At 45.3% G+C, this 22,646-nt stretch overlaps 1 protein-coding gene across 1 annotated transcript; it reads right to left on the reverse strand.

The window, feature by feature from the left end:
• Positions 1-1,308: 1,308 nt before the first annotated feature.
• LOC112247387 (26S proteasome non-ATPase regulatory subunit 2) lies at positions 1,309-22,536 on the reverse strand. Its single transcript, XM_024416142.2, has 20 exons — positions 22,355-22,536; positions 21,398-21,454; positions 20,984-21,148; positions 20,299-20,420; positions 19,932-20,156; positions 15,777-15,935; positions 14,313-14,457; positions 9,280-9,340; positions 9,030-9,176; positions 5,428-5,534; positions 5,153-5,280; positions 4,878-4,965; positions 4,457-4,721; positions 4,177-4,322; positions 3,876-3,959; positions 3,569-3,737; positions 3,175-3,269; positions 2,941-3,067; positions 2,484-2,602; positions 1,309-2,178 (listed from the first exon to the last, which is right to left on the reverse strand). The coding sequence occupies exons 1-20, from the start codon at positions 22,457-22,459 to the stop codon at positions 1,996-1,998; spliced, it is 2,697 nt and encodes an 898-aa protein (XP_024271910.1). The 5' UTR covers positions 22,460-22,536; the 3' UTR covers positions 1,309-1,995.
• Positions 22,537-22,646: the final 110 nt, after the last annotated feature.

The raw sequence follows: 22,646 nt of genomic DNA on the forward strand, positions 1-22,646 counted from the left end.
TCATTTGACCTCGTTTTTTCCACCGAATTCCCAGTTGTCTTGGAAGCACCACATAACAAGTGTTAGAACACAGACGTGCAGACTGGGAAGGCGACAAAATGATGCCTCCTCGACCAACTAACTACCGGTACTTCAACTATAACATTTACCACCCTTCCGAAACAAGATAGCAGTCAGAGTGCAGTATGCTGCAAATACTGCGTCCAAAATAACAGTCGACTGCAGTTACTGCACGTTCAAAACTGCAATCTTTTTTTTGTAAGGAACGATTGGGTTCAATGTCCATTTCTCAAAAATAAAGTAAAGAACAGATGTGTCATAAAAGTTGCTACGGAACACAAACAATTATTCACCACAAATCGAGCAAATTGTCACTTCTCATAACGTTAGCGCTAGCTGCATAGTATAAAACTGCTTACCATTAATTAGCTATACACGTTTAGAAAAGTATTAGCTAGTTAAAGGGATTCAAATGGATGTTTTTAATTTGGTATGTCAAATCTCCTGCCTTCGTCAATTCTCTTTCGTAGGCTAATGTTTATCACCTCGTAGGAAGGGGTGTCCTCTCTCTTTTTGGGGTGGGGGTTGGTTGGGCTAACAGGAAAAATCACAGTCTGGGAGTGGAGACAGCGCAAGCCCCCATATATCGATCTACTGGGTTTAATTTCAATTTTAAAAGCGCGGATGAACGCGGATTGTCAATTTCTGTCTCACACAATTCTGAATAAGCAAATAGTATAGATGGAAATCATAACATTTACCTTTCTCTCCTTCAGTCCGCAGTCGGACGAAATGGGCGGTCCCGGAAGCCGGTAGCCAAATTCCGGTTTAATCAGTCATGTGACAGGGAGGCCGGCGTGATTGTAGCTTCTACCCGTTTTAGTTGAAAAGTCGAACCACAAACTAATGTGCAGTAGTTTTCGTGTAATATTAAAACGAATTCATACACGCACAATAAAACACTCATCACTAGCGGCTAGATGGTTGCTTTTGCTCGCATGGCATGGCCAGATTGGTGTCTGATGTCAAGTGTGCAGTCTGAAAAGTTTAAGTTACGTTTTACATATCAGCTTAATATGCATTTACTTTCCTTAAATGTGTATTTCAAATGTTCAATACATACCGTTGTCTGCAACATCCAGCAAGTTAGTATTCAGAACCTCTGCTGCAGTGAGGGTTCATGACCAAATCTCACTTCAGCACTGCTCAGTTTCATTAGCCATCCAGATCTGCCAGCTGTGTTATGAAATGTATCTTTCAGAAACTTGTCCATCAGGTATAACAGACAAATTAGACAATTCCAACAAATGAGTTTAACTTTTATTTTAACCTTTTACAGTACTGTAACAAAACCAACAAAACTGAATGATAAAGAGGACACATTTTCCATGCTCTAATTACAAAAAGGAGGTTGTCATGTGGGAAAGAGAAACCGGTTGTAGTATTGATGTGGACTGAGCTTATGTTGTTCATCACTAGGGCTGCATTTACACAGGCAGCCCAATTCAGTTTTTTTTCTTCCACTAAATTAGTCTTCAGACCAATCAGACCTGCTCTGAAAATGATCTGATTGGTCAAAAAAAAATCCTGTGAAAATGTAGCTTTGGAGGCTGAATGAGAAGCAGGGAGAGGCTGAACAGTTCCCTTCTGACAGCTGACCCTAGATCAGTTATATATTTGTGGAGCCTAAAAGAGCTGGTTAAATATATTTATGAGGAACTGATCCTAGATCAGAACAAAGAGGAATCCAATCTAAATAGTGTGAATGAGGGGACAGTTTCCACTCCCTGCGCCGGTTAGTTTGACCACCCAGAACACAACCATACATTTTCACAGAGGCTGTTGACAAGAGAAAGAGGGGTAGACCTTCCTGGCTCTTGTCAGACATGGAATAAAGTAGTAAAATACAAGGTCTAAAAGAGTCAGGGAGGGCTACCAACAAGAGACCGGTAAGGAGAGTAGCGTGGGTACCAGGGGAGGACAATAGGGCACAATCTAGGCATCGTAGTTGGGGTTCTTGCGGAGGATGACAAAGCCCTCCAGGATGGGGGTGACGGGGAGATACTCCTCTGTGGCCAGCTCTGCCCTCTCTCCATGGGCCAGGAGCACCGGCGTGGTGTGGGTCTGGAAACCTGTGATGGCTTTGGGCTTCCCGGCCTGGCCAACTACGTCCACCGCCTATGGAACAATTACATTACATGAACCATGAGGTCGAGTCCACTCTACCATCTTATGGCATTACATCCTAATCTTGAGAGTAAAAAGCACTTGCACATCTACACGTTACTTTGCATTAGAGATGTTCAACCATAGTTAAAATGAAAAGAATCTCCAGCACATTTTACTTGCAAAGCATCTCGTCATATCGTGCTGGCATTTCAGCCTTCATCACACCATCTAGGTTCATCCTTAACATTACATTTTAAATATGAAGCTAATCACACAGGCTCTTATTAAGAGCATAGCATGAGCAACAGGCTTACCTGTCCCACCCTGACGGACACGGGCAGCGGTCTCAGCTCCTCGTCGAAGGTGACCAGCATACGGGGCTGCATGGCAGCCACCAGGCCGTAGAGGACGTAGTGAGACTTCCCCAGGATTACTGGAGCACACACAGGAAACAGCAGGGGGCGATGTCAACACAAACAGCCAAATACTCAGACCCAGGTTAAGACATTCAGCAGACTTACTACCTGACATAAAATGAGGACAATGAAACAAGCTGGGCAAGGGCCAATGCCATTCAGGAGTTGAACAGATGCTAATTGTTTTCTATGTGGAATTTTCCAGCCATACATTGAAATTCAGTTCACTTCCTCAAATGACTCAACAGAAATCAACTTCACCCCAACCCTAAACACAAGGATGTGGAAAAAGGGAGGGTAGGGAGAGGCAAATAAAAGGAATGGTGGAGGTAGATTAATGAGGAAAAGGTCTCACTGTTCTTGACGTCGAGGAAGGAGACGAGGACAGTGAGTAGTCCTGCCACGGCCACCTGACTCATCAGCTGCCTGTCACTGTGGTACGGACACAGCGTCAATGTCCCTTTACCCAGGTGAGTCAGACCCTGTGGACATGGCACAGAGCAAGGGTTAGGAGACAGACACATACTCTCCCCCTCTCTCTAAACACACATGTTAGTGTGCCAGAGCGGCATTTCTTTTTGCTACCCACCTGTGCCAGTCGGACCATGAAGAGGTTGTTGGGGTCTTTGGCATGGTACTGAGCCAGCTGCCTCAGCATGGCAGCCAGGCGGGCATTGTTTGTTCCTGCGGACAGAGAGATGGAGCCGTGAGTCAGTGAGTTCTCATGGCAACCATCCACAGCTCGAGACACAGTCAGTGGAGAAGGTCTCATACTTTGATGTCATCTGGCACAGTGAATTCAGTTATATGGTATGTTGTTTCCTATTCAAGGATGAGGAATAATTACAGGGGAACATTGTGATAACTTAGTGAGGCAAATCAATCTAACTTCTCAATATAATAATGAAGCCACTGACTGATTGGGTTCCAGACAGTAGGCACACAATAGAGCCCATTGCCCAGTAATGCCAGGGTCCACTCACCGCTGCCCACCATGCCCATGGCAAAGATGGAGTTGTGGGAAACCTCTGGGTCAGCATCGTGGGAGAACTTGCTGAGTGTGTCCAGGATGTTGAGGCGAGGATTCGACACGGAGATCAGGGCCAAGGCCAGAGGCACTGCACGCCTCAGAGTAGGCTCTCCATACCGCAACTAGGAGTGAGTGAGGTGAGAGAAGGAAGGCAAGACAACGGAGAGAAAGAGAAACACAGACGTGGGATGGTTGGATCAAGTGAAAGAGACAGGGGCTAAATCAACCCCAAACATTAACAAGTCCGAGGTTAGACTGACCAGGTGCCCAAATGCCCGTAGTGCCATCTCTGAGCCAATTTCTTCTCCCATGGCAATGAGTGCAATACCCAGGACAGCCACACCCTGGGAGGGGGAAGCAGAGAGCAAATTAGTTCAATATCAAATCTCATTCAAGCCACTCAGATTATATTTTGTCATTTAGCACCTTGCTCAAGGCCACCAACACATTTTTCACCTAGTCTGTGCTGGGATTCAAACCAGCGACCTTTTGGGTTACTGGCCCAACGCTCTTAAATGCTAGGCTACCTGACACTCCTTTATTAACAAAAGCCTGGCATACCTGGTGGGAGCCCATGTCGGCTGCACTCTCTTTCTTGTCTTTGTCCTTCTTATCCTTCTTGTCTTTTTCCTCCTCCTTTTCCTTGGCTTCATAGTGCTCACTGCAGATGTGGAGAAGCTGCTGCACCTTCAGTACGTTACCAGAACCTGGCATGGAGAGAAACCGATAAATATACAAGCCATTTCTTGTAAATCTCAATGAGATCACCGGTATAAATATATTATATATAAATCAAAAACAAAAACAATTGGAGACAAAATGGAGCTATGATGAGACTGACCTGCATAGGCACAGACGTCCACCAGGGTGTTGGCGAAGCTGCGGAAGGGCTCAGGCACCACCTGCAGCGCTGCCAGGGTGGTCTCAATGGCCTCCCCTTTACCCAGGTGGTTGAGGCCCAGGCCCAGGGGCAGCCAGCGGGCGTATGTGTCTTTCAGCTCCAGCTCACTCTTCTCCATGATGGTCTGGACGATGGTGGAGGTGACATCACCGTTACACGAGCCCACGGCGATCATACCGCAAGCTAGTGCCGTCACACCTGCCACCTGAGTGTGTGACAAGACACGTAACATGGGACAGTGAGCTGGGTTTAATGAGTGTGGATGTGTACTTGACTTAAACCCGGACAAACTTTGGAACTACACACACACACACACACACACACACACACACACACACACACACACACACACACCCCGTACCTCCATGCTGGACTTGGAGTCTACCATGACAGGCAGCAGCAGAGAGAGGACATCCTCACGGTTCGAGCCAGCGTACGCCAGGCCCAGGCTAAAGATAGAGGGGAAAGGTCAGGGGGACAAACCCTACCAAAAACAAGTACTTTTAACAGGCAGCGATTATACAGTGCTAAGAAAGGACTAAACAGACCTCAAAGGTCTTTAATGTGTAAGAGGTGACAGGCAGTAGCGGCTAGGGGTTGATTTGGGACCGAACACCCATTTCCATCTCTCCTTACCCGAAGATGGCTCCAATCCGCATGACGTTGCTGTTGTGGAGGACGTAGTCTGACAGCAGAGCCAGGGCAGGGTCACATTCGTTCCTAACCCCAGAGTTCACTATGCCACAAGCCAGGAGGGCCCCCGACTACAGGGAGAGAAAGGAGGGAAGAGAAAGAGAGGGGGAGAAATATCTACATTAATAGCATTTGTAAGGCTTTTCTGGGTGCTGTGAAGGTTGTGGTACAGAGGTTTTAATGCAGGGTGTTTGGTAAGAGGGTGAGTGTGCGCTGACCTTTATGTAGTCCTCTGAGGAGTAGAGGTATTTGTCTATCTGTGTCAGACCACCATCCACATCCCACAGCAGGATCATCCCCAGAGAGGCTGCAGCACTCAGCATACCTGGAGAGAAACACAGAATTAGCATCAACATTTACACAACAGCAATGTTATTTTTGTTATTCAAATAAAATTATATTTATCACATGCGCCAAATACAACAGGTGTAGTAGACCTTACAGTGAAATGCTTACTTATGAGCCCCAAACCAAAAATGCAGATAAGAAATAAAAGTAACAAGTAATTAAAGAGCAGCAGCAAAATAACAATAGCCAGACTATATACAGGTAGAGTCAATGTGCGGGGGCACCGGATCGTTAATACACTGCTCAAAAAAATAAAGGGAACACTTAAACAACACAATGTAACTCCAAGTCAATCACACTTCTGTGAAATCAAACTGTCCACTTAGGTAGCAACACTGATTGACAATTAATTTCACATGCTGTTGTGCAAATGGAATAGACAACAGGTGGAAATTATAGGCAATTAGCAAGACACCCCCAATAAAGGAGTGGTTCTGCAGGTGGTGACCACAAACCACTTCTCAGTTCCTATGCTTCCTGGCTGATGTTTTGGTCACTTTTGAATGCTCGTGGTGCTTTCACTCTAGTGGTAGCATGAGACAGAGTCTACAACCCACACAAGTGGCTCAGGTAGTGCAGCTCATCCAGGATGGCACATCAATGCGAGCTGTGCCAAGAAGGTTTGCAGTGTCTGTCAGCGTAGTGTCCAGAGCACGGAGGCGCTACCAGGAGACAGGCCAGTGCATCAGGAGACATGGAGGCCGTAGGAGGGTAAAAACCCAGCAGCAGGACTGCTACCTCCGCCTTTGTGCAAGGAGGAGTAGGAGGAGCACTGCCAGAGCCCTGCAAAATGACCTCCAGCAGGCCACAAATGTGCATGTGTCTGCTCAAACGGTCAGAAATAGACTCCATGAGGGTGGTATGAGGGCCCGACGTCCACAGGTGGGGGTTGTGCTTACAGCCCAACAACGTGCAGGACGTTTGGCATTTGGCTTCCTGCTTTCATTTTAGCTTGTAAGCAGGAATCGGGAGGATAGAATTATGGTCAGATTAGACAAATGGAGGGCGAGCTTTGTATGCGTCTGTGTGTGTGGAGTAAGGTAGTTAAGAGCTATTTTCCTCTGGTTGCACAATTAACATGCCGATATAAATTTGGTAAAAATGGATTTAAGTTTCTCTGCATTAAGGTCCCCGGCGACTAGGAGCGCCGCCTCTGGGTGAGCATTTTTCTGCTTGCTTATGGCGGAATACAGCTCCTTGAATACTGTCTTAGTGCCAGCCTCTGACTGAGGTGGTATGTAAATACCTACGGAAAATACAGAAACTCTACCACACTACCTCTGGCGAGCAGTAGCTCGAGACGTCCTTAGATATCATGCACCAGCTCTTATTTACAAAACTACATAGTCTGCCGCCCCTCGTCTTACCAGACCCTGCTGTTCTATCCCGTTGTTGCAGTGTATAACCAGCCAGCTGTATGTTGATAGTGTCGTCGTTCAACCACAACTCCACGAAGCATAAGTTATTAGTTTTGAATATCCCGTTGAGGTTTAATCTTCTGCGTAGGTCATCTATTTTATTGTCCAAAGATTGCACGTTTGCTAGTAGAATGGAAGGAAGTGGGGGTTTATTCGATCGCCTACGAATTCTCAGCAGGCAGCCCGCTCTCCAGCCCCCTTTTCTCTGCCTCCCTTATACGCAAATCATGGGGATCTGGGCCTGTTCCCGAGAAAGCAGCATGTTTTCAGCGCCATTTTCACAATCCTCATGCTTGCAATTAAGGATTAGCAATGAAGGTGATACAGTGCCTTGCGAAAATATTCACTCTCCTTGGCATTTTTCCCTATTTCGTTGCTTTACAACCTGGAATGAAAATAGATTTATGGGGGTTTGTATCATTTGATTTACACCTACTACTTTGAAGATGCAAAATATTTTTTCTTGTAAAACAAAGAAATAACACAAAAATACAGAACTTGAGCGTGCATTACTATTCACCCCCCCAAAGTCAATACTTTGTAGAGCCACCTTTTGCAGCAGTTACAGCTGCAAGTCTCTTGGGGTATGTCTCTATAAGCTTGGCACATCTAACCACTGGGATTTTTGCCCATTCTTCAAGGAAAACTGCTCCAGCTCCTTCAAGTTGGATGGGTTCCGCTGGTGTACAGCAATCTTTAAGTCATACCACAGATTCTCAATTGGAGAGAGGTCTGGGCTTTGACTAGGCCATTCCAAGACATTTAAATGTTTCCCCATAAACCACTCAAGTGTTGCTTTAGCAGTATGCTTAGGGTCATTATCCTGCTGGAAGGTGAACCTCTGTCCCAGTCTCAAATCTTTGGAAGACTGAAACAGGTTTCCCTCAAGAATTTCCCTGTATTTAGCGCCATCCATCATTACTTCAATTCTGACCAGTTTCCCAGTCCCTGCCGATTAAAAATATCCCCACAGCATGATGCTGCCTCCACCATGCTTCACTGTGGGGATGGTGTGAGGTGTTGGGTTTGTGCCAGACATAGCGTTTTCCTTGATGGCCAAAAAGCTCAATTTTATTCTCATCTAACCAGAGTACCTTCTTCCCTATGTTTGGGGAGTCTCCCACATGCCTTTTGGCGAACACTTAACATGTTCGCTGATTTTTTTCTGGTCACTCCTCCATAAAGCCCAGCTCTGTGGAGTGTTCGGCTTAAAGTGGTCCTATGGACAGATACGCCAATCTCCGCTGTAGAGCTTTGCAGCTCCTTCAGGTTTATCTTTGGACTCTTTGTTGCCTCTCTGATTAATACCCTCCTTGCCTGGTCTGTGAGTTTTGGTGGGCGGCCCTCTTTTGGCAGGTTTATTGTGGTGCCATATTCTTATAATGGATTTAAATGGTGCTCCGTGGGATGTTCAAAGTTTCACCTTTTTTTTATAACCCAACCCTGATCTGTACTTCTTCACAACTGTGTCCCTGACCTGTTCGGAGAGCTCCTTGGTCTTCATGGTGCCGCTTGCTTGGTGGTGTTGCAGACTCTGGGGCCTTTCAGAACAGGTGTATATATACACTGAGATCATGTGACACTTAGTTAAATAAAGTCCGCCTGTGTGCAATCTAACTATGTGACTTCTGAAGGTAATTGGTAGCACCAGATCTTATATAGGGGCTTCATAGCAAAGGGGGTGAATACATATGCACGCACCACTTTTCTGTTAAATTTGTATTTTTATCTTTCGAAACGGGAAGTGATTTTTTAAACTTCACTTCACCAATTTGGACTATTTTGTGTATGTCCATTACATGAAATCCAAATAAATATCCATTTAAATGACAGGTTTTAAAGCAACAAAATAGGAAAAACGTCAAGAGGGGTGAATACTTTTGCAAGGCACTGTACATTAAGTTGCTGCTAAGAATCCTAGATTCATGAGCCTAGTACTCACTGTCGAACCACAAAACATGAAACATTTTCAGTCAAGCCCTAAAAAATGTGAACCATGAGCCTCAGAAAGGGATGTGAGGCTGTGTCTGTGTGGGGGGGAAGGGGTTTCTCACCATGATCTTTGTTTTTGTACAGCCATTTGTTGCCATCATCTGTGAGCAGCTTGTCCTGTCCGAACCCTGCGTTGACGAAGCCGTTGACAAACGAGGATGCCAGGTTCATACGAGCAGAGTCCACCTGGGAACCACTTCCTCCAAACCCTGTCAGACAGAAGATGGTACGATGAGAGGGAGGATGAGGAAAGGTGTGTGATATAACATGACCAGGACAATTAGTGCCCTGCTGTAGTAAAGGACAACTCACTGTTGTTCTCTAGGTGGGTTTTGTAGATGTCATCTGGGACTTTGGGTTCCATGATGTCCAACTGTAAAGAAAGGAAACAGTGTGTTATTGGCTCGCATTCTTTCACTAACTGGTTTAGTCACGAACCAGCCAGCTGTTCATTATCCTCCAGCCTCATCTCTTCTCTCACTCTATGCACCATTATTCTCCCACCCTGACCCCACTCTTTCACGCTCCTCTTAGTACCTTCAAGTCTCCTCCATTTCCCCCTCTCAACAATATCAAATGGAGCACGGTCCTCTGACTCTTCTCTACACGTCATATTCCTCTCTCCGTGGCCCTACTCTAAACACCTCCCCATCTCCAACATACACGCAGTCCCCACTGTCAGTCACACTCCATCCACTAACTTGAACAGTGACCCACTCATTAGTCCTGCTCCAATTGGATATAAGAGTGACGTCAACTTACCAACATTGACTTTCCCGAAGCGGATCCTCTATTTGGACCACCACCCAGGACAATGGATCTAATCACAGAAGCCGACCAAAAACAACAGTGCCGCAGAAGGGCCAGATGGAGCGGCCTCCTGGTCAAGCTACGTAGACGTGCACATCGCCCACCACTCAAGTATACTACTCGCCAATGTCCAGTCTCTTGTCAACAAGGTAGACAAAATTCGAGCAAGGGTTGCCTTCCAGAGAGACATCAGAGATTGTAATATTGCTCTCTCGGGATATGTTGTCGGAATCGGTTCAGCCACCGGGCTTCTCCATATATCGCGCCGACAGAGAACCACCTCTCTGGGAAGTGGAAGGGTGGGGGTGTATGCTTCATGATTAACAACTCATGGTGTAATCATAACACACAGGACCTCAAGTCCTTCTGCTCACCTGACCTAGAATTCCATACAATCAAATGCCGCCATTTTACCTCAAGAGAACTCTCGTCAGTTATCGTCACAGCTGTGTACATTCCCCCTCAAGCAGAGACCACGACGGCCCTCAAGGGACTTCACTGGACTCTATGTAAAAATGGAAACCATATATCCGGAGGCTGCATTTATTGTAGCTGGGGATTTTAACAACAAGACTACCTAAATTTTATCAGCAAATTGATCGCAGTACTTGCGGGGGTAACACACTCGACCACAGCAACTCTAACTTCCGCGATGCATACAAAGTCCTCCCTTCGGCAAGTCCGACAACGACGCAATCTTGCTTCTACCGTCCTATAGGCAGAAATTCAAAACAGGATGTACCAGTGACGAGAACCACTCAACGCTGGTCTGACCAATCAGAATCCACGCTTCAAGATTGTTTTGATCACGTGGACTGGGATATGTTCTGGTCCGCCGCCGAGAACAACATTGATCTATACGTTGAATCTGAGTGAGTTTATAAGGAAGTGCATTGGAGATGTTGTACCCACTGTGACTATTAAAACCTACGTTAATCAGAAACTGTGAATGGATGGCGGCATTCGCACAAAACTGAAAGAGCGAACCCCTGCATTTAACCATGGAAAGAGGTCTGGGAATATGTCCGAATGTAAACAGTGTAGTTATTTCCTCTGCAAGGCAATCCAACAAGCGAAATGTCGGTACAGAGACAAAGTGGAGTCGCAATTCAACGGCTCAGACATGAGACATATGTGGCAGGGTCTACAGGAAATCAGACTGCAAAAAAGAAATCTAGCCACGTCACGGACATCGACGTCATGCTTCTAAACACCTTCTTTGACCGCTTTGTCTTTACGGACATATTCAATCGCTCCCTATCCCAGTCAGCTGTCCCCACATGCTTCAAGATGACCACCATTGTTCCTGTACCCAAGAAGGCAAAGATAACTAAATGACTACCGCCCCATAGCACTCACCTGTCATCATGAAGTGCTTTGCGAGACAAGTCAAGGATCATGTCACCTCCACTTTACCGGTCACCCTTGACCCACTTCAGTTTGCATACCACCACAACAGGTCCACAGACAATGCAATCCCCATCTCACTGCACACCGCCCTATCCCATCTGGACAAGAGGAATACCTATGCAAGAATGCTGTTCATAGTCTACAGCTCAGCAATCAACAACATAGTAACCTCCAAGCTCATCATCAAGCTGGAGACCCAGGGTCTCAACCCCGTCCTGTGAAATTAGGTCCTGGGCTTTGACGGGTCACCCCCAGGTGGTGATAGGAAACAACATCTCCACTTCGCTGACCCTCAACACTGGGGCCCCACAAGGGTGCATGCTCAGCCCCCTCCTGTACTCCCTGTTCACCCATGACTGTGTGGCCCTGCACGCCTTCAACTCAAATTATCAAGTTGGCAGACGACACTACAGTAGTGGGCTTGATTACCAACAACGACGAGACAGCCTACAGGGAGGAGGTGAGGGCGCTCGGAGTGTGGTGTCAGGAAAACAACCTCACTCAACGTCAACAAAACAAAGGAGATGATCGTGGACTTCAGGAAACAGCAGAGGGAGTACCCCCCTATCCACCATGAAGGGACAGCAGTGGAGAAGGTGGAAAGTTTCAGTTCCTTGGCGTACACATCACGGACAAACTGAAATGGTCCACCCACACAAACAGTGTGGTGAAGGCGGCGCAATAGCGCCCCTTCAACCTCAAGAGGCTGACAAAATTTGGCTTGTCACCAAAAACCCTGACAAAACTTTTACAGATGCACAATCGAGAGCAACCTGTCGGGCTTTATCACAGCCTGGTACGGCAACTGCACCTCTCTCAATCGCAAAGCTCTCAAGAGGGTGGTGCAGTCTGCACCTCTCTCAATCGCAAAGCTCTCAAGAGGGTGGTGCAGTCTGCACCTCTCTCAATCGCAAAGCTCTCAAGAGGGTGGTGCAGTCTGCACCTCTCTTAATCGCAAAGCTCTCAAGAGGGTGGTGCAGTCTGCACCTCTCTTAATCGCAAAGCTCTCAAGAGGGTGGTGCAGTCTGCACAATGCATCACCGGGGGGAAAACTACCTGCCCTCCATGATACCTACAGCACCAGATGTCACAGGAAGGCCAAAAAGATCATCAAGGACAACTACCTGGGCCACTGCCTGTTCACACCACTACCATCCAGAGGGCAAGGTTAGTACAGGTGCATCAAAGCTGGGACCAAGAGACAGAAGCTGTTTTTCAATCTCAAGGCCATCAGACTGTTAAACAGCCACCACTAAACTCAGAGAGGCTGCTGCCTACATTGAGACTCAATCACTCTTCACTTTAAACAATGCCACTTTAATGTTTACATATCTTACATTACTCATATCATATGCATATACTGTATTTTATACTATCTATTACGCCTTGCTTATGTCGCTCGGCCATCGCTCATCCATAAACACTGCTCAAAAAAATAAAGGGAACACTAAAATAACACATCCTAGATCTGAATGAATAAAATATTCTTATTAAATACTTTTCTTTACATAGTTGAATGTGCTGACAACAAAGCGTCACACTCAAAATTAAAGTGGAAAACCACACTACAGGCTGATCAAACTTTGATGTAATGTCCTTAAAACAAGTCAAAATGAGGCTCAGTAGTGTGTGTGGCCTCCACGTGCCTGTATGACCTCCCTACAACGCCTGGGCATGCTCCTGATGAGGTGGCGGATGGTCTCCTGAGGGATCTCCTCCCAGACCTGGACTAAAGCATCCGCCAACTCCTGGACAGTCTGTGGTGCAACGTGGCGTTGGTGGATGGAGCGAGACATGATGTCCCAGATGTGCTCAATTGGATTCAGGTCTGGGGAACGGGCGGGCCAGTCCATAGCATCAATGCCTTCCTCTTGCAGGAACTGCTGACACACTCCAGCCACATGAGGACTAGCATTGTCTTGCATTAGGAGGAACCCAGGGCCAACCGCACCAGCATATGGTCTCACAAGGGGTCTGGGGATCTCATCTCGGTACCTAATGGCAGTCAGGCTACCTCTGAGCACATGGAGGGCTGTGCAGCCCCCAAAGAAATGCCACCCCACACCATTACTGACCCACCGCCAAACCGGTCATGCTGGAGGCAGCAGAATGTTCTCCACGGCGTCTCCAGACTCTGTCACATGTGCTCAGTGTGAACCTGCTTTCATCTGTGAAGAGCACAGGGCGCCAGAGGCGAATTTGCCAATCTTGGTGTTCTCTGGCAAACGCCAAACGTCCTGCACGGTGTTGGGCTGTAAGCACAACCCCCACCTGTGGACGTCAGGCCCTCATACCACCCTCATGGAGTCTGTTTCTGACCGTTTGAGTAGACACATGCACATTTTTGGCCTGCTGGAGGTCATTTTGCAGGGCTCTGGAAGTGCTCCTCCTACTCCTCCTTGCACAAAGGCGGAGGTAGCGGTCCTGCTGCTGGGTTGTTGCCCTCCTACGGCCTCCTCCACGTCTCCTGATGTACACTACGCTGACAGACACAGCAAACCTTCTTGGCACAGCTCTCATTAATGTGCCATCCTGGATGAGCTGCACTACCTGAGCCACTTGTGTGGGTTGTAGACTCTGTCTCATGCTACCACTAGAGTGAAAGCACCGCCAGCATTCAAAAGTGACCAAAACATCAGCCAGGAAGCATAGGAACTGAGAAGTGGTTTGTGGTCACCACCTGCAGAACCACTCCTTTATTGGGGGTGTCTTGCTAATTGCCTATAATTTCCACCTGTTGTCTATTCCATTTGCACAACAGCATGTGAAATTTATTGTCAATCAGTGTTGCTTCATAAGTGGACAGTTTGATTTCACAGAAGTGTGATTGACTTGGAGTTACATTGTGTTGTTTAAGTGTTCCCTTTATTTTTTTGAGAAGTGTATTTATATGTACATATTCTCATTCACCCCTTTAGAGTGTGTATTAGATAGTTGGGGAATTGTTAGATTACTTGTTAGATATTACTGCACTGTCGGAAGCATTTCGCTTCACTCGCATTAACATCTGCTAACCATGTGTGCGTGACCAATAAAATTGTATTTGATTTGAAACAGTTTCACTCTTCCAACCCCATCCCCTTTCTTTAGTAGGCTACCCTCTCTCACCCTCCCTCTCTCCTTACCTCTCGGGCCAGGGCGAGGAAATTGCTGTTGAGCTGGACGTTGGACATGATCTCCGTCAGGTCCTCGTAGTCCTCCACGTCCTCGTTGAGCTCCAGGAACATGCCGTGTCGTCCCAACATGAAGGCCATCTCCTTCTGGATCACGCTACAGGAAACACCCACTAAACGGTCAACTCATCATTAACTATGGAAAACACTGCTGAATGATTGTCAGTTGAAAATATGAATAAATACGGAACTGCCAAAATAAAGGAAACATCGACATAGTGTCTTAATAGGGCATTGAGCCACCACGAGCTGCCAGAACAGCTTCAATGTGCCTAGGCATAGATTTTACAAGTGTCTGGAACACTATTGGAGGGATGAGACACCATTCTTCCATGAGAAATTCCATAATTTGGTGTTTTGTTGATGGCGGTAGAAAACGCTCTCTCAGGCACCGCTCCAGAATCTCCCATAAGTGTTCAACTGGATTGAGATATGGTGACGAAGACACACACCCCTTTCAACCCCCTATCTTTTAAAGTCTCAGATCTCTTCTAGCCATGGTAGATTATGGGCAACCCTAAGCATGAGATGTTTTAATAGCTTAATCCCCTAAAGTCGATTGAGAAATCTAAGCAACATAATAAAAAAAATCCTCATAAAAATCTGTCAGTTTAAGAGATGTGTTATTACTTCTCCATTAGCTGGGTCTCAATCCACTGCATCCGCCGATGTTGCACTTCTGCATCTGCGGTGAAAGGTGGCAGACCGAGAGCAGTGTCTGCCAGACCAAGAGACATCCCAAAAATCGACCTTCTCACAAAAATGTCTGTAGCATCTGAACAGTTTGATGGGTCTGCAACCACTATGGAATGTGGAGAATCTCACAAACACGATGGTGTTGTCAGTTTTGCTCTACGACCCCCACGAGCGGCTTGGGAGTTGTTTGAAGGTAACCAGTACCGGTTTTAAACATTTATGTATGCATGTATGTATGAAGGTAGTTTTTGTGCCTAGACAAAAAAAGGTTAAATGTGTAAAAAAAAAAAATCTTTCCTGAGCTTTTTTATATCTCCTAGATACACGACAAATACTTCAAAACCTTGTTAGTCTTTACCATTTATAAATGTGTTATTCAACAAGTTTCTCTGTTCTAAAGGAGTAAAGAGCAAATTCAATATTCTATTTAAAAAACATTTTTTCACTATCTAGGATCCTAAAATTCAAAATCAAATAGCTAAATGATCTATAGTATGACCGACGTAATACACCTCCATGTAAGCTTAGAACCCCCCGCCACCCACCTAAAGCTTAGACTTTTAAGAATGAATGAACTCTTGCACTGCCCCTGCTTTCAATATATTTTGTATCCCTCATTTACTCAAGTGTTTCCTTTATTTTAGCAGTAGCACTTTTATTGAAAGTGCTGCTGTGAGATAATTCAGCAAGAGAGAATGAAGTGAATGGGTCTGTCATTACATGTCTTTGCAGGAGGTGAAGATGTTCTCCACCAGTTCCACATCATTGAGCATCAGGGCCAGCCTCAGGGCCTCTGGGTAACGGTTAAACTTCCTGAAGATGTTCAGGGAACACTTTAACAGGGCAGAGTTCTCTGGCTCAGGGACATAGCTCACACAGCTGCAATGGAGGGAGAGAGAAGGAGAGAGGAATGGCAGAGGGGTTTAGGATTACTGAAGAGAGGAACTTCCTTTTGTCTCTTCAGGCTGCTGTTATCACACTACAGGTGTATTGAGGCAGAAGCAGAATGTGGTACAGGTGTTTGAACGCGTGTGTGTGTGAGTGAAGGTACAGTTGAAGTCGGAAGTTTACATACACTTAGGTTGGAGTCATTAAAACGTGTTTTTCAACCACTCCACAAATGTTAACAAACTATAGTTTTGGCAAGTCGGTTAGGACATCTACTTAGTGCATGACACAAGAAGTTTTACAACAATTGTTTACAAACCAATTTCACTATCACAATTCTAGTGGGTCACAAGTTTACATACACTAAATTGACTGTGCCTCTAAACAGCTTGGAACATTCCAGAAAATGGCTTTAGAAGCTTCTGATAGGCTAATTGACATCATTTGAGTCAATTGGAGGTGTACCTGTGGATGTATTTCAAGGCCTTCCTTCAAACTCAGTGCCTCTTTTCTTGACATCATGGGAAAATCAAAAGAAAACAGCAAAGACCTCAGAAAAAAAAGTGTAAACCTCCACAAGTCTGGTTCATCCTTGGGAGCAATTTCACACCTGAAGGTACCACGTTCATCTGTACAAACCATAGTTCGCAACTATAAACACCATGGGACCACGCAGCCATCATACCACTCAGGAAGGAGACGCGTTCTGTCTCCTAGAGATGAACGTACTTTGGTGCAAAAAGTGTAAATTAATCCCAGAACAGCAAAGGACCTTGTGAAGATGCTGGAGGAAACAGGTACAAAAGTATATATATCCACAGTAAAACGAGTCCTATATCGACATAAACTGAAAGGCCGCTCAGCAAGGAAGAAGCCACTGCTCCAAAACTGCCATAAAAAAACCAGACTACGGTTTGCAACTGCACATGGGGGACAAAGATCATACTTTTTGGAGAAATGTCCTCTGTTCTGAAGAAACAAAAATATAACTGTTTGGCCATAATGACCATCATTATGTTTGGAGGAAAAAGGGGGAGGCTTGCAGCCAAAGAACACCATCCCAACCATGAAGCACAGGGGTGGCAGCATCAGGTTGTGGGGGTGCCTTGATGCAGGAGGGACTGGTGCACTTCACAAAATAGATGGCATCACGAGGGAGGAAAATTGTGGATATATTGAAGAAACATCTCAAGAAATCAGTCAGGAAGTTAAAGCTTGGTCGCAAATGGACAATGACCCCAAGCAGACTTCCAAAGTTGTGGCAAAATGGCTTAAGGACAACATAGTCCAGGTATTGGAGTGGCCATCCACAAAGCCCTGACCTCAATCCTATAGAAAATTTGTGGGCAGAACTGAAAAAGCATATGCGAGCAAGGAGGCCTATAAACATGACTCAGTTACACCAGCTCTGTCAGGAGGAATGGGCCAAAATTAACCCAACTTTATTGTGGGAAGCTTGTGGAAGGCTACCCGAAACGTTTGACCCAAGTTAAACAATTTAAAAGGCAATGCTACCAAATACTAATTGAGTGTACAGTCGTGGCCAAAACTTGAGAATGACACAAATATTAATTTTCAAAGTCTGCTGCCTCAGTTTATATTATGGCAATTTGCATATACTCCAGAATGTTATGAAGAGTGATCAGAGGAATTGCAATTAATTTTAAAGTCCCTCTTTGCCATGCAAATGAACTGAATCCCCCCAAAAAACATTTCCACTGCATTTCAGCCCTGCCACTAAAGGACCAGCTGACATCAATGTCAGTGATTCTCTCATTAGCACAGGTGTGAGTGTTGACGAGGACAAGGCTGGAGATCACTCTGTCATGCTGATTGAGTTTGAATAACAGACTGGAAGCTTCAAAAGGAGGGTGGTGCTTGGAATCATTGTTCTTCCTTTGTCAACCGTGGTTACCTGCAAGGAAACACGTGCCGTTGTCATCGCTTTGCACAAAAAGGGCTTCACAGGCACGGATATTGCTGCCAGTAAGATTGCACCTAAATCAACCATTTATCGGATCATCAAGAACTTCAAGGAGAGCGGTTCAATTGTTGTGAAGAAGGCTTCAGGGCGCCCAAGAAAGTCCAGCAAGCGCCAGGACCGTCTCCTAAAGTTGATTCAGCTGCGGGATCGGGGCACCACCAGTACAGAGCTTGCTCAGGAATGGCAGCAGGCAGGTGTGAGTGCATCTGCACGCACCGTGTGAGAAAGACTTTTGGAGGATGGCCAGATGTCAAGAAGGGCAGCAAAGATGCCACTCTCCAGGAAAAACATCAGGGACAGACTGATATTCTGGAAAGGGTACAGTGATTGGACTGCTGAGGACTGGGGTAAAGTAATGTTCTCTGATGAATCCCCTTTCCGATTGTTTGGGGCATCTGGAAAAAAAGCTTGTCCGGAGAAGACCAGGTGAGAGCTACCATCAGTCCTGTGTCATGCCAACAGTAAAGCATCCTGCGACCATTCATGTGTGGGGTTGCTTCTCAGCCAAAGGAGTGGGCTCACTCACAATTTTGCCTAAGAACACAGCCATGGATAAAGAAGGGTACCAACACATCCTCCGAGAGCAACTTCTCCCAACCATCCAGGAACAGTTTGGTGACGAACAATGCCTTTTCCAGCATGATGGAGCACCTTGCCATAAGGCAAAAGTGATAACTAAGTGGCTCGGGGAACAAAACATCAATATTTTGGGTCCATGGCCAGGAAACTCCCCAGACCGTAATCCTATTGAGAATGTGTGGTCAATCCTCAAGAAACAAACAAAATCCCACAAATTCTGACAAACTCCAAGCATTGATTATGCAAGACTTGGCTGCCACCAGTCAGGATGTGGCCCACCTTATACCACCCACCACTGCGACCTGTATGCTCTAGTCGGCTGGCCCTCGCTACATATTCGTCGCCAGATCCCCTGGCTCCAGGTCATCTACAAGTCCATGCTAGGTAAAGCTCCGCCTTATCTCAGTTCACTGGTCACGATGGCAACACCCATCCGTAGCACGCGCTCCAGCAGGTGTATCTCACTGATCATCCCTAAAGCCAACACCTCATTTGGCCGCCTTTCCTTCCAGTTCTCTGCTGCATGTGACTGAAAGGAATTGCAAAAATCGTTGAAGTTGGAGACTTCTCTCCCTCACAAACTTTAAACACCCAATTTACCTTCCTCATCCCATACGGTTTTTATTCATTTACTTTTCGGCTCTTTTGCACACCAGTATTTCTACCTGCACATGACCATCTGATCATTTATCACTCCAGTGTTAATCTGCAAAATTTTAATTATTCGCTTACCTCCTCATGCCTTTTGCACACAATGTATATAGACTCTTTTTTTCTACTGTTATTGACTTGTTTATTGTTTACGCCATGTGTAACTCTGTTGTCTGTTCACACTGCTATGCTTTATCTTGACCAGGTTGCAGTTGTAAATAAGAACTTGTTCTCAACTAGCCTACCTGGTTAAATAAAGGTAAAATAAAAAAAACAAATAAAGAAGTTAATTGACAGCATGCCAGGGCGGATTGCAGAGGTTTTGAAAAAGAAGGGTCAATACAAATACTTGACTCTTTGCATCAACTTCATGTAATTGTCAATAAGTCTTTGACACTTATGAAATGCTTGTAATTATACTTCAGTAACATCTACATCTAAAGACACTGAAGCAGCAAACTTTGTAGAAATTAATATTTGTGTCATTCTCAATTTTGCCCACAACTGTATGTAAACTTCTGACCCACCGGGCATGTGATGAAATAAATAAAAGCTGAAATAAATCACACTACTATTATTCTGACATTTCACATTCTTAAAATAAAGTGGTGATCCTAACTGACCGAAGATAGGCAATTTTTACGAGGATTAAATGTTAGGAATTGTGAAAAACCGAGTTCAAATGTATTTGGCTAAGGTGTATGTAAACTTCGGACTTCAACTGTACATATGTTTGCCCCTCATGTGGTAAGGAGTGTGTGTTGTCCACTCACCTGGTGAGGTAGAGGCAGACCTTGGCATATGCATTGTCATCTATATAGAGCTCCAGCATATCTAGTCTCTCAATCTCCATCAACAGGTCACAGGCCTCGTGCTCAGCGTTGTGAGCCATGTTGTAGGGCACAATCTCCTTCACAAGCTTTAGCAGAGTCTCCTGTTGCGTCTTATCACTCTCCTCAACCTCCTGCCACTCTTTGGCCACCTCGCCTGCCAGGTGCCTAAACACACAGCAGAGTTTGGGTCATTTTTACTTAGTCTACCATTGTTAAAGCATGACTAAGTGAAAATTCTACTTAAGTAGAAGGTAGGATTCCCCCTGTATGCATTGTTAGCCATTTGGATTGGCGTCCTGTATCCTACCTAACGTATTCATGACCCCAGGACGCCAGCTCCTCCTGGGAGCCCAGCAGACGGTATTTCAGACACTCCCGCTCCCCACTCATTGTCATGGCCAAGACCGACACCACGTCCGCACAGAAACTCTGCAAAACAAAACAGACAAGAGTTAGCTGGACATTTCTATAATGACAGTTCCGATGGGTCCTTCTGAACATGAATCCCTAGTGCCATCTAGATCTGAAATGTCCAATATACTAGTTATGTATCATTGTTACATTTTCCGTATCTCCAGTAACATTGCAAAAATAAGTCCATCACGATTTTGTGGTTATAAAGTAAAAGCAAAAAAAAAAAAAACATGAGCTAGCGCACACCCAGAGAAAATTATTTTATGTAGAAGTGCTGCCTATAGGGATGGCAAGACTTTATTGCTTCCTTTCCCTGTCTGCTTTTACTCACAGTAATTTATTGGGTAAATCACCAACATTTTGGCATCACTGTGCCAGCTTCAGGGTCCCTGAAGAAGGCACAGTGATGCCACCCTGAAGGAACAGTGAATCCGAAACGTTGGTGATTTACCCAATAAAGTACTGGGAGTAAAAGCAGACAGGGAAAGGAAGCAATAAAGTCTTGCCATCACTATCTCCTGTTTTCCCGACTGTCACAATTATCCATTTAGCAAGGACATAGCCATCGGTATTCCCACCTTGTTCTCACCAGGAGCCATGCCCTCATAGATCTCTTTGAGCTTGCCATAGTGTGGCCGCAGAAACTTCAGGGGCTTAGGCACAGAGGTCATGGAGGTGGTGGAAGAGCGGATCTGCCTGCGCAGCTCCTCTAGAGCAGGCCGGTATAGAGACGTGTCCGTCTCCTGTGGATGGGTGTTTGAGAGAGAGAAAGGGGGCGGGGAGGTGTACATTGCATAAGTACAAAGAATGTTGTTTTATATGGATAATCACCAAAGATTTGCAGTGTGTGTAAATGACTGACTCTCCATACTAACACCTTATATACAGTAAAAAAAAAATATTTAAAAAAGAATATAAAGAGCTATAGTCCCAGAATGTCCAAAGCAAAACCAGACTTGAGGTTTGGCAGTCCTTGTGGTAGTGGTACTCACACCAAGCCTCTCCACCATCATCTCCAGCTCTTCTTGCAGCTGTTTGTCCTCATCAGACTGGAGAGAAATGAAAGGAACTGACATTACAGTATGACAGATTCAACATGGGAAATTATAAAAAACGAACCCTGCACAGTAAACAAAGAACAATGCGTGTTCCAACAGGAACCTAAAGCAATGAAAAGCTCTGCAATTTGCTAACTGATAAATATTGGAGCATTCTGTCATACACCGGTCCTATACCATTGGCATTGTCGACGGATGGAAGGGTTGCCCTGATAACTAGCTATATCCAACGTTGCCTGTCTGAAATTGGCTAATGTACTGTACTCGATAATACGTTTACAAACCCATTTATGTAAATAGCTAGCTAAACAAACCACACGTAATAACTATACCCACCTCGCAATCAAACATCACTGATCATAACACATATAGGTATCTAGTTACTCTCAACAAGAAAATCTGCTAACGACAGGCAGGTTAATTTACTGCAGTTGCAAAGTCACTAGCTGTATTGTAACAACATTAGTGAGTTGTTTACAAAGCAACACTAACGTCATTTAGATAGTTAACGTTACGTTATTGTAATTTGGCTACCTAACTACTTAGCTAACTTTTAGTTTATCTATCGGTAGTTCATTTCTGGCCTGTCATTAGCAATTGTTAGCTAACGTTAGCTAGCACAGCCAACTACCGGCTTTGCTAACGTTAACTAGATGAATACGTGTTTTATAGCTCGCTTTCAGTCGGAAACAATAATCTTAATTGTTGGCACCTGGTACATAGCCAGCCATGACATACTTTTCATTAAAGGAGACTCAAACAGTTAGTTAATATTTTGAATGACAACGGTTTCGGCCTGTTCAACCATGTCAACCAGGCAGTGAGTGACTCAGGCAAAAACGCTGCTCTGCTTCCCTTGTTCAAGATGTTTAGAAAAGTGGCACAAATCACCAGTTCTTGCTCTTCTTTTTTATCCTTGTCCTTCCCTGTGGGCTTAATCTCCTTTTCCTCTGTCTTTTCGGACTGCTTTTTCTCTTTCTTTTTTGCGTCCTCCATGGTTGCTGTTTTACGAAATTCGGCTACGGATAAACTGAAGAACAGGAGACTTCCTCTCTTCAGAACCGTGGAAGTTTGCTGACATCGATAGTGTTCTACCGCCACCTGCTATGCGGGAATAATATTGCACCAATACCCACTCTTAACCCCACGACGATAGATGGCAGCACTTAGTATATCCAAAGTT

This window comes from Oncorhynchus tshawytscha, linkage group LG13 (genome assembly GCF_018296145.1).
Source record: "Oncorhynchus tshawytscha isolate Ot180627B linkage group LG13, Otsh_v2.0, whole genome shotgun sequence".
Classification (NCBI taxonomy): Eukaryota; Metazoa; Chordata; class Actinopteri; order Salmoniformes; family Salmonidae; genus Oncorhynchus; species Oncorhynchus tshawytscha.